Source organism: Phacochoerus africanus, chromosome 14, assembly GCF_016906955.1.
Source record: "Phacochoerus africanus isolate WHEZ1 chromosome 14, ROS_Pafr_v1, whole genome shotgun sequence".
Taxonomy (NCBI): domain Eukaryota; kingdom Metazoa; phylum Chordata; class Mammalia; order Artiodactyla; family Suidae; genus Phacochoerus; species Phacochoerus africanus.
The window spans coordinates 49,779,607-49,791,770 of record NC_062557.1 but is presented as its reverse complement, the minus strand read 5'-3'; the positions used below and the strand labels follow the sequence as shown (position 1 = coordinate 49,791,770).

At 59.1% G+C, this 12,164-nt stretch overlaps 1 protein-coding gene across 3 annotated transcripts in view; it reads right to left on the bottom strand.

The window, feature by feature from the left end:
• Nucleotides 1–201: 201 nt before the first annotated feature.
• SPNS3 (SPNS lysolipid transporter 3, sphingosine-1-phosphate (putative)) overlaps nucleotides 202–12,164 on the bottom strand; it is a 56,354-nt gene continuing 44,391 nt past the window's right edge. For all 3 annotated transcript variants that reach the window (XM_047758499.1, XM_047758497.1, XM_047758498.1), the window contains 4 exons: nucleotides 9,285–9,350; nucleotides 2,591–2,689; nucleotides 2,296–2,467; nucleotides 202–602 (listed from right to left, as the gene is read on the bottom strand). In XM_047758499.1, the coding sequence (XP_047614455.1) occupies nucleotides 514–602; nucleotides 2,296–2,467; nucleotides 2,591–2,689; nucleotides 9,285–9,350 (426 nt within the window). In that variant the 3' untranslated portion in view covers nucleotides 202–513. The remainder of the gene's footprint in view (nucleotides 603–2,295; nucleotides 2,468–2,590; nucleotides 2,690–9,284; nucleotides 9,351–12,164) is intronic.

Sequence of the window (12,164 nt, the reverse complement as noted above, 5' to 3'; positions counted from 1 at the left end):
TGCAGAGTGGGGAGACGGGGTCAGAGTGGGCAGCCCAGGGTGGAGATGCCTGGAGACCGATGCCCAGCAGCCCCCTTGGTTTCCACAGTGGCAGCCCTGCATCTGTGGGCAGCCCAGACTGTCCACCTCCTCCTCTCCCTCTTCCAGTCCCAGCAGAGACACCTTGAGGCTATAAATAACACGACTGTCTACAGGCCTAGATCCATGGGCTTTGTACTGGCCACACTTTAATCGGGCCCGCTGGCAGCCAGGCCGAGGACCCCGGGCTGGAGCAGCCTCGTGCTGGGTGCAGGCATAGGCTCAGGCCTCCTGCCGAGGGTGCTGACAGCTCAATTCCCAGCCCCATGGCAGGGGCTGCCAGCTCTCTAGCCCGGAGTGAAGAAGTGGCAGGTGCAGCTCAGCCAGGGTCCCTGAGCCACAGCCAAAGGTGGGCAGAGGCACTGATACAGTGGAGGCTGCCCGCTGGGGGTACAGGCAGGCTGGGTGGGACCTCCCGGCTGCAGGGCAGGGGCCTCAGGGGTCCTCTCTGGAGGACGCTGTGCCAGGAAGCAGGCTTTGGCTCTCCTTGGCCTTGCTGTCCACGTGCTTGCTGTCGCAGGTCCCTGTGGGAAGAAGGAGCTCAGTCAGCCCCAAAGGAGGCAGAAGGTGCTCGGGCACAGTCTGTCAGGAAATCCTCTAGCTTCTGGGTTTTTTTGTTTGTTTGTTTTTTGCCTTCTTAAGGCCACACCTGTGGCACACAGGAGTTCCCAGGCAAGGGGTCAAATCAGAGCTGTAGCTGCCAACTTACACCACAGCCACAGCAACACCAGATCCAAGCCATGTCTGTGATCCACTCTACAGCTCATGGTCATGCCAGATCCTTAACCCACTAAGCAAGGCCAGGGATCAAACCTGCATCCTCATAGACGCTAGTCGGGTTCATTACTGCTGAGCCAAGATGGATACTCCTCTAGATTCTGTTTTCAAAATAGATTCCAGGAGTTCCCGTCGTGGCTCAGTGGTTAACAAATCCAACTAGGAACGATGAGGTTGTGGGTTCAATCCCTGGCCTTGCTCAGTGGGTTAAGGATCTGGCACTGCCGTGAGCTGTGGTGTAGGCCGCAGAAATGGCTCGGATCCTGAGTTGCTGTGGCTCTGGTGTAGGCCAGCGGCTACAGCTCCGATTAAAACCCCTAGCCTGGAAACCTCCATATGCCACGAGAGAGGCCCAAGAAATGGCAAAAAGACAAAACAAATTAAAAAATAAAAAACATAAAAATAAATTCCAGATCCAACTCCTTCTCCCCACTGTCAAGGCCAGCATCATGGTGCCAGCCCCACTGCTCTCCTGGGATGACCACAGAGCCTCCTGCATCAATGCTGACCCCCTACAATCTGTTCTCAACAGAGCAGCCAGAGTGGTGCAACAATGTAAATCAGACCCCCTGAAGCTTGTCCACTGGAAAATCCACAGACGCTCCTATTTCACTCAGAATGAAGGCCTCGCTTCCTACAAAAGCCTGCAAACCCCCATGCTCTGACCCCATTACCGTCACCAGTCTCCACCACTGGCCCCCTCGCTCCTGCTCCAGCCACACTGGCCTCCTTGCCAGTCCTGAAATACATCAGGTACTTTCCTACCTCAGGGCCTTTGCACTAGCTCTTCCCTCAGCCGGGAGCACCTTTCCCCAGATACCTGCATGACTCAGTCCCCCTCCAAATCCTGCACAGTGAGGACCTGTCTGGCCACCTCTTCAGAAACTGCAGCCTGCCCCCACCGGTTTCTCTCTCCCTTCTTTTCTGCTTTCTGTCTTTTGCGTCTTCTCTTGGTTTCTTTGTTGTTTCAGCGTCATGAGGGCTTGGACTTGGCATTCACCCCCCACCATCTGTGACCTTGTCTGGCATATAGCCGAGGCATGATGACTTTTTTTGGTTTTTCTTTTTAGGGCCACAGGTATGGCACACTGACGTTCCCAGGCTAGGGATGGAATCGGAGCTGCAGCTGCCGGCCTACACTACAGCCACAGCAATGTGGGAGCTGAGCCACATCTGCGACCTACGCTGCGGCTTGTGGCAACGCTGGACCCTTAATCTACTGAGCGAGGCCAGAGATCAAACCCGCATCCTCATGGATACTAGTCAGGTTCTTAACCTGCTGAGCCACAACAGGAACTCCTGACAACTACTTCTGAATGCGTGAATAAATGAATGAAGGAACAAATCAACTGGCCAGGGGGTCATGGAGTGGGTGGCCAGTGCTCTTTGCTCCTACGGGGTCAGCCCTGAGCCTGGCATGCATGCGAGGGGTGGAGGTACCTGTGCCAGGCTGCCCGACCTGGGCCTGGTCTCTCTCCAGGTACAGCGCAGTCAGCAGGAAGCAGCCGCCACCCAGGGCGATGGCGAAGACGCAACACAGGAAGCTCTGTTGAAGGCTGAGGAAGCGCTGCAGGTAGGAGTCGGGGCGCGCGGCCCGCAGGGCGCTGGAGATCTGCAGAGGACAAAGGCTGGGTCTGCCAGGCCAGCCTCTGGGACTTTGTGCCCCGTCCCTCCCCCAGGCCCTCCCGTCCCCCACACAGGGATGCCTGGAGCCCTGCCGCCCACCCAGCCTTACAAGTCCAGTGAGGTAGGGGCTGCCGGCGTCTCCCAGAACGTGGATCACAGTGATTTGCAGCGCCTCTGCTGTCCCCCGGCATCTGGGCACCACCACGGACTGTAAAACACAAGAGCCCAACTGAGGGCAGAGAGCAGGTACCCCTTATATGCACCTCTGCTCCCTACCTGCCAAGGACCTGCCTGGCAGGGTGACAGGCCAGCCGAGAGACTGGCAGGGTATCAGTGATCTCAAGGCCTGAAGCCCCAGCCCCAGGACATCAGGCCCTTCCAAGGCTCAGGGCCCCCTGGGATGGAGATGCCAGGCCCCCGATGAGGGCCACCCCTCTTGAGGGCTTGCTCTTGAACCAGGGGGACCAGGCATGGCTGTGACAACAGTGACAGGTTGCTCAGGGGCCCAGAAGGCAGCAAGCTGAGCCGTGGGCTGAGGAGAGGGTGCACAGCCCTGTGTCTGCTTGTGTGGGCACCCGGGTCTGGGGATGCAGAGGGCCTGGCCCCTCTCTTGGGGAGTCCAAGCCCCTCTGGGCACAGACCCAAGGCAGCCTTGCTGGAAAGGCCCACACAACTCCTTGGAAGAGGTGGGAAGGTTAGTGTGAATTGTGGAGTCAGACTGTCTGGATTCCAATCCCCATTCCCACTCACTGCTGTGTGACTTGGGAGAGTCACTTGACCTTTCTGTGCTTCAGCCTCCTCCTCCCCACAAGGGCATGGGAATGGTACCTGCATGGAGGGTGACATGCATTGTCATTCTTCACCTGGGACCTGGAGGCTACATGTGAACCTCTGTCTGAACCAAGGCCCTGTGACTCCTGGGTGGGGGGTGGGGGCAGAAGGCTTCCGGGCATTTGAACCCGTTGTGCCTTCTGCCTCCTGAACCCTCCGCTCTCTGGTCCAGCTGGAGCATCCCCATTTATCCTTCACGACTGACCTTTGGGTCACCTCCTCTGTGAAGCTTTCCAGAGTTCAGGTGCCTGTCCTCGGCACCCACAGCCCTTGTGTGCACCCCGAATGAACACATCTCCCCCACCGCTGGAAGGGTCCCGTCTCTGTCCACCTCCCCTGACTGCAGCATCATCCGAGCAGCACAGCTCTGCCTAATTTCTCCTGCGGTCCCTGGGGTACAGCAAGGTGCCAGGCACAGAGGGGACTCACTGAAAGTTTGCCAACTAAATGAGTCAAGGAGAACCATCCAGGAGAAACCCCACCAGAACCCAGAGCTACAGCAGGGAAGGGGAGGGGTGAGAAGAAGGGAGTTCAAGCAGAAGCCACACAGTCACACGGTCTCAGCAGGGCAGCCACAGGGGAGCTCCCCACCCCAGAGCCTCATCCCCAAGAACTAGTTGTCCATAGCCTGAACCCACCAGAAAAGCGTAACAATGATAATAGTAATAATAATAATACCTTACATTTATTAGATGCTTCCTGTATGCATTTTATATATCTCATATGTATATACACAATCACCTAATTCATTCCTGTATGCATGAGATACACAAAATGCATACAGGAAGCATATAGAGAATATATAAAAAGGAAGCACATATAGAATACATGTATGGAGTTCCCATCGTGGCTCAGTGGTTGACGGGTCCGACTGGGAACCATGGGCTTGCGGGTTCGATCCCTGGCCTCGCTCAGTGGGTTAGGGATCTGGCGTTGCCGTGGGCTGTGGTGTGGGTCGCAGACGTGGCTCGGATCTGGCGTTGCTGTGGCTCTGGCATAGGCTGGTGGCTGCAGCTCTGATTAGACTCCTGGCCTGGGAGCTTCCATGTACCAAGGGAGTGGCCCTAGAAAAGGCAAAAAGCCAAAAAAAACAAAAACAAAAACAAAAAAAACGTATTATATATCCAGGCAACCTACCCACGAGGGAGATATGATTATTATCCACCTGTTCCAGATGAGGAAACCCTCCACAGAAAGGGTGAGTAACTTACCCAGGGTCACCCAGCCAGGAAATAGCAGGGCTGAGATTTGCTCCCATGCCTTTTCCTCCAGGGTCTGACCTTTGACCTCTCTGCTGATAGGAGCAAGGAGCGTCTTTCCAACAATATTTATGCATTTGTTATAGCATGTTTGGAATCCAGAGAGAAAGACCCAGAGCACAAGCGTGCCCCTAGCTCCACAAACCCACGAATAGGTAACTGGCAGCGAGAACAGGAAAGTGCACCCCGGCCAGGACAGTGTGAGCCAAGGTGTGGAGGCAGGAGGCCCGAGGGTGGGGAGGGCGGAGGAGGCCTGAGTCACCATTGAGGGTGACCGGCCGGCCCAGAGTCACTGGCACTGAGCCACTCTGCCCAGGTGGTGAGAGAAGCCGGGCCTCCCACCCATCACCAGGACCTGCCAACAGGCCTGAGAAGGAACTGACCACAGCTTTGCACCTTCCCCGAGTGCTTCCTGCTCACCCCATAATTATGTGATTACTCACTGGTGGTTCTGGGCAGAAGGGCAGGGCCTCCTAGAAGGTGGGTTCCGTGTCCAAAAAAGTCTGCGCAGGGGGCAGGGCCACTCGAACCCTCAGAGAAGGGCCCCCTCCTCCCCTCCCAGGAACTCCAATGTGCTGGACCCAGACCAGCCCCTGCTGTCAGTGGTGGGAGAGGTAGGGCTGCAGCCACCCCCCCCTGACCACCGCCCCAACCTGTGCTGGGTCCCCAGGGTCTCTACAGAGCCAGGGGCCAAGGCGGGGCCCAACAGCAGCTGGAGAGCCCAGCAGGTAATTTTCGAGGTTTAGAGGCTTCTGGGTTCCCAAAACTCCAGGCTCCTTCTATTCTGAGACAAAAACACCTCTGTTCTTAACTCTCAGAAGAGCTATTCCCTTTATAGCCTGGGGCATAACTAGCACCAATCAAGGGCCTGCAGAAAGTCGGAGTGGCAGCCACCAGGTGCGGGCACCCTGGCAGCCTGCCTCACGTTCCCGCTCCCCTCACCCAGACACCCCTGGGAGGGTGAGACAGACAAGTGAGCAGACGGCCACCTAGGGACAGAAGGCAGAGCCGGGGAGCGTGGAGACGGGGACAGAGGGAGGACAGGAGGGCACTGACCCCCTGGGGGAGGGGGAATCTGCTGAGGAGGCGGGAGGGGGCCTGGTGGCGGTGACCGGATTCCAGGACCCCGGAGGATAGACCCCAGAGAGGGAGGAGTCCCCCCTTCGGCTCCACTCTCCAGGGCTGGGGTGGGTGAGCTGGCTCTGGGCCACCCAGAGGGGGGGCCCCCCCCCGGACAGACATGAGGGTTAGGAGGGAGCTGGAGAGCCCATCGGGAGGTGCGGGGAGGCGGGAAGCTCGCCTGGAGAGACCGCGCTGGTCTGAACTCTGCGGAGGGTTCATGAGCAGAGGAAGCGGGCTGATCAGGATCACGTGGGACCTTCATTAGCAGCGCAGATCCCTGGGCCCCAACCTGGTGACTCGGACTCTGAGGACAGAGGCCTGCAAGCTGCATCTGTAACCAGCTCCCCTAAACCTGACTCTTTATGCCCAGTGAGGCTCAAGAACCACTGAAGAGCCCCTGAGGTCTCTCCCCAAAGCATCTGGATTCTCCTTGTGCATAAGCGGATCAAATAGAGCCGCGCCACCCTGAGGTGGGACTGGCCTGGAGCCCGGGGAGCCCACGGCGACCCCTCAGGAACATTTGTGATGCAAGACGAGCTCTGTTGGCCCCTGCAGCCCGCGCATAACCGGTGGGTGTGGCCTTTCTACCTACCGTAGAGAGCAGCAGGCCAGAGAGCAGGCCAGAGAGCAGCAGGGCTGGGAGTGGAAGCAGGGCGACTGTTCCAGAATCCTGGCTCTGGGGCCCTGCTGCCCTCTCACCTTCTGTGCCTCAGGACCAAAGGCAGCCAGCCGTGGGACCGCCCCCCCATCCATACACTTCCTGCCCCCCACCGGCTCCAGGCTTCCTCCCGGCCCATCCCACCCACTGCTGGCCTCGCTCCACCCACTGCCCCCCTGCCTGCCCCCTGGAGGCTGCTCCCGGCTCACCTCTAGAAAAGCAACACCTGCTACCTATGACCCACCACCTCCAGCCACCATCCCCTCTCTCCCCAGCGCAGCCTCTCACAGGAGCCGTCTACACAGCCTGGTCTCATCACCCCCACCCTCCCTCACCCTGCTCCCAGCTGCCATCTGTCTGCCCCTGCATGCCACAGCCCGGGTCCCCACAGCCCACCCCTCACCTGTCTGGCCCCAGATGACTCCCTCCTGGAGTCTTCCCCTCCCCTCCGCCAGGGGGTTGAGCTCCGAGAACCCCAGGGACTGGCCCAGCTCTGGCCACCAAAGTGTCACAAGCTCGTCTTCCGCTGAGGGGCCTCAGGAAGGTGGGGATGGGGAAGGGGCCAGAAAGCCTTCCTGGGGGGTGGGTCTTGCTAAACCTTGGGGACCAGTGGCCACCAAGCCTGAGAAGGGCCAAGGGGAGGACTGGGTGAGCTGGGTCCCATCCAGCACCAGCCAGCTCCCCGGCAGAGCCAGATGGGACAGACTATGGCTCATTGGTCCCCTCTCCCCTCCTCTGCTGCCCCTACCCCGACCGCTGCCCCCAACCCACACACAGCTCTACCAAGAGCCTAGCTCTGCCAGGTTAATCATTCCTGCAAACACAGACCCAGGAAGCGCAGCTTCACATATCTGCGGGGCTGTCGTGTGGAGCAGGCGGCAACGCTGTGGGGGGCAGGTGGAGGGAGCTGCGGGGGTGGGGGTGGGCCAGGTTTCAGAGGACAAGCTGCCTCGGAGGTGGGGGTAGGTAGCTCATCTCCCTGTGCCTACAAGTGGGCAAATCCACTCAAGACCATGTTTGCCAGACAATCCCATGTACCAAGGGCCCAACCGCAGGCAATCCTGTTCTCCCCGCCAGGCCAGTAAAAATTATTACCCCGCTTTATAGGCAAGGAAACTGAGGCCCAAGGCCATTCGGCAAGTCTGTGACTGAGTCTGGGCTGGAGCCCAAGTCTCCTGTCTGGAGGAAGGAAAAGAGTTGAAAGTCCCTGCAGCTGATACACCCACCCAGGAGTCAAGGACAGGACAGCCCTGGCTACACCCGCTGAGCCTGGGCCATGGGGAGGAGCCGAACATCTAGGCAGAGAGTGAGCCTCCCGCCCACAGTAGTATTCAAGCAGGCCTTGTTGGCTAATTAAACGACTATACTTCCCCACAGCCCATTCAAACTTAGATTCCAGGAGTTCCCTTCGTGGCTCAGCAGTTAACAAACACAATTAGGATCCATGAGGCAGGGGGTTCGATCCCTGGCCTTGCTCAGTGGGTTAAGGATCCGGTGTTGCCATGATCTGAGGTATAGGCTAGAGGTCAACCCCTAGCCTGGGAACCTCCATATGCTGCAGGTGTGGAAGAAGGGAAGAGAGAGGAAGGAAGGAAGGAAGCAAGCAAGCAAGCAAGCAAGCAAGCAAGCAGCAACCTCCGACTTGCCATCAGAACCCCAGCCCGCATTCTCTGCACCAGGCACGGGGCAAAAGCTCCACACACATGATCTCGCTTCACTCCCACAATAACCTATGAGGTATTTTCATCCTCTTTTTTTTTTTTTTTTTGTCTTTGTGCCTTTTCTAGGGCCGCTTCCCGCAGCATATGGAGGTTCCCAGGCGAGGGGTCAAATCGGAGCTACAGCTGCCGGCCTACACCAGAGCCACAGCAACGTGGAATCCGAGCCGCATCTGCAACCCACACCACAGCTCACAGCAACGCTGGATCCTTAACCCAGTGAGTGAGGCCAGGGATGGAACCCACAACCTCATGGTTCCTAGTTGGATTCGTTAATCACTGCGCCACGACGGGAACGCCTCATCCTCATTTTCCACACAGGGAATCTGAGGCTTAAGACAAAGTGACCTGCCCACGTCACACACAGCTATGAAGGAACAGAAGCAGGGCTGAAGCCCAGGTCTGTTTCTCGAATCCCTATCGGTGCCCCGGCACCAGACCACCCTCAGGACAGCTCTCAGCCGACTGCAAGCTGTTCTAGTTCCCTTATGCCCCGCGCTGGATGGTGCCAGGCTGCCCGGAGGCAAGAGGAAGGCTCTTGGGGGTGTCCCTAGGTCTGGGACCCTGTGTCATCCACAAGGGCACAGCCTGTCCGTGTTCAAATAGTTTTCCCTGTACATCTCCGAGAAGGAGGCAGGGAGGCTGGATGGAGAGTCTGAGGCTCAGGGAGGTCGTGCTAGACTGTGGACCTAGCAGCCAAGTGGTCAGGACAGAGCGTCAGGTCTCTGGATAGCCTGAGCCAGCCCCCTGACCTGCAGGCCATGATGTGGGAGCTGGGCGGCCTGGATCCACCCGGGCTCGGTGGCCCTGTCTGCACACCCAAGTGGAGGCCAGGGAGCCTGCTTGCTGAGAAGGAGAGTGATCAAGAAAGAGGGAGGGAGCAAGAGAACCCTGGAGTCAAAAACGCTGGGCCTATTCAGGACTCAGTCCTTTGCATGCTGTGTGACCCTGGTCCAGGCCCCCGCCATCTCTGAGTCTCCATGTGCTCATCTACAAAATGGGAGTCCTGGTCAGAGGATATGTTTGAGTGTCAGGGAGGTCCCCGGTCCAAGGTGATAGCCCACTGACCTTGGTCCCCCACCCCATGGTCTCTGAGGCCTCTCCTGACCCCTAGGCCACCCAACAGCAGAAGTCCAGCCCTGAGCAGGACAGACTCCAGCTGCCCCTGCTCAGAAGGCCCCAGGACCAGCCCTCTGCTCCCACTCGCACACCTACCAGCAGGATGTCAGCAACCACTGCCCAGTTGCAAGACAGAAGCAGCTCCCCGAGGGCCAGGAACACCTGTGGACAAAGGGTGGCCAGGGTGAGGCTTCCTGGGTCTCAGCCACCAGTCCCACGCCCCCTTCTTGCTGCCCCTGGAGAAGGAGGCAGGCTGCACAGAGGAAGGTACCATGGAAACATCCTTGGGGGTGGGGGGTGAGCTCTGGAACTGCTTTCCCAGTTCCAGCAGCCTCCAGAGTGGGCAGACTGGCTGCTGTGACCCGGAGGCGACTGCCAGGCCCCTGGCAGGGAAAAGCCCTTTCCCCAATCCCTGAATGGACGACCCCTGGGGTCCACCCCTTGAGAGCACCCAGGAGCCGCACAAGCAGGCAGCCAGGACTCTGAGGTCACTTTTAAAGGAGGGGAAACGGGAGTTCCCATTGTGGCTCAGCCGGTTATGAACCCGACTAGTACCCATGAAGACGTGGGTTCGATCCCTGGCCTCACTCAGTGGGTTAAGGATCCAGCGTTGCTGTGGCTGTGCTGCAGGCCAGCAGCTAGAGCTCCAACTCCACCCCTAGCCTAGGAACTTTCATATGTGCAAGCACGGCCGTAAAAAAAACAAAACAAAACAAAAAAACAGAAAAAAGTGGGGAAACAGACTTAGAGGAGAAAGGCTCCGGGCCCACTCCGGGCTTGCCCAGCCTCCTCTTTGTTCTCCTAAGGCCTGGGTACACTGAGGAGGTGTCCACCTCATGCCAGCCGGACCGTCCAGCCCAGGCACCCCATCAACAGCCCCTCCCAGGGCATCCCCTTCCCAGACCAGGAGGTGAGCAAGGCAGAGACAGTACCTGCCCTTGTCAGTGCCAGGGCTTATCTGAGGTCACCAGCTGATCCAGGGCAAAGCCAACCTGGAACACCAGGCTTCCAGCCCCCATCCAGAGCCCACCTCCTGCCCGGGGTCTTTGTGGGGCCGGGATAATCTGTGTCCCCCTCCCCACCGCCTCAATATCTGCCGGTGACTGGAGGTATTGTCACCGTGGGCCTGTCTCGCCCTGTTCCTGGAACCCCCACCTCGTGCCAAAGGATTAAGACAATCCTCATTCCACTCACTCAGGAGGAGTTTAATGAAGCAGCAAGAAGGAGGGAAGAAAGTCTCTTTTCTCCGCGCTTCTCAGAGCTTATTGCTAGAGTGGAATTAGTCATTCCTGGAGTCACGGGGCTGTGCCCAGGGCACCCCAGGCTCTGGCACCCGAAGGCCTCTAAGCACCCAGGTCAGAGGACCCGAAGGGCGCCAGGCGCGTCCACGTTTGTCACCCATCTCTCAGCCATCGTGAGACACGATCACCCCACTTCACAGATGAGAGTCGGGCCCAGGGTCATGCGTGGAGCCACTCTCTGGTGACCCCGTCGCCGCTGCGGCTGGCCCCGTGCAAGGTAAGGGACAGGAGGCCCGGCAGCCACGGCCCGGCCAAGGCTGGCATAAGGGACGTCAGAGGAAAGCCCAGGACAGGGAGGGCTTCCAGGTGGAGGCGGTGCTGAGCAGAGCCCTGAAGGATGGGCAGGATGAGGATGGGCTGAGGGGAGCCAGGCCAGGCCCAGAACCCGAGAGCAGAGGTGAGGAGGCTGGAAGGCACCCACCACGCTGGACAGGCAGGAGTGCGGCCCGGGCTGGGGAGAGAGGGCGGGACGCACTGAGGAGGGGCAGCAGGTGTGTTCTCCCAGTCTCACCAGCCCTCGGCCCTCCACAAGCTGGGGAGCCCTTGAGGGCAGGGCGGGCCTCCCTCTGGGCCTGGGGTGGGAATCAGGAAGCGCGTCCAGCTCCACGGGGTTGGCCAACCCGGCCTCCCGGGGCCACATGAAAGCCGGGGCAGCTCGTCGTCCCCTTCACTCCCACTGCCACAAGGGCTGCCAGGCCTCCGCCCTCCTCAGGCCTCCAGCTCGACGGTATCCTGGCCTCCAAACCACCAGGCGCCAGCCACTCCGAGCTTGCTCCCTGCTGCTGTGGCCTCCTGCACACCCACCCCTGGCCCCCCACACCCACAGGACATACGGAAATACACCTCTTCCTTCCTCCAGCTGGAATGGGGTGGGTCCTGACCCCAAAATAGAGCCACTCCGAGGGAGGCTGCAGCCACAATGGGGCCTTTCAGGCTGAGCGAGCCTGCCCGAGGAGGCCGGCTCACTTCAGACACACCTGGAAACCCATCCCAAGCCACCAAATCCTCGTCTCCATGTGGTGGCTTTGAGGGGCGAAGGGCCCCGCTGGGGAGAGGCCGCCTCCTAATCCCGTAATTACAGAGTCTCCTGAGGCAGCTGCCTGGGCTCTGGGAGGGACCCTCCATCAGAGAGGTGTCACCTCCTGGGGTGGGACCGCCCTGCTGGCCCCACTCTGCCACGCGGGACCGCCCCCAGAAGGTCACCCCCAACCCCAGGCCTTGGTTTCCCCAACCCGACCCCAACGATGCGATGGTCCCAGTGCCCCACCAGGCACCCCCCGTGCCAACGGCCTGGGCTTCTGAAGCTGGGAGGGAATTTCAGTGGTGCTGTTTGTGTCCCCACAGCGGCTTCCGTGACCAGTTCAGACTTGGGCTCCGCAATCAAAAACCAAAACAAACAAGAAGGGCCCTGGTTTGAAGTAAAGTCACATCACAGTGAAAGATTTTCATGCTGAAAAATTTTCATACTGAAAGATTTTCATGCTGAAAGGCTGCTCACGGTTCCTCCCACCCAGGCCCTCTCCTGCGCCAGGCCCCCCTCTGACCTGGTTCCCAAACCCGCTCTCTCTTTTTTTTTTAGGCCCGCACCCAAGGCATATGGAGGTTCCCAGGCTAGGGGTGGCATCAGCGCTGTAGCTGCCAGCCTACACCACAGCCACAGTAACACAGGATCTGA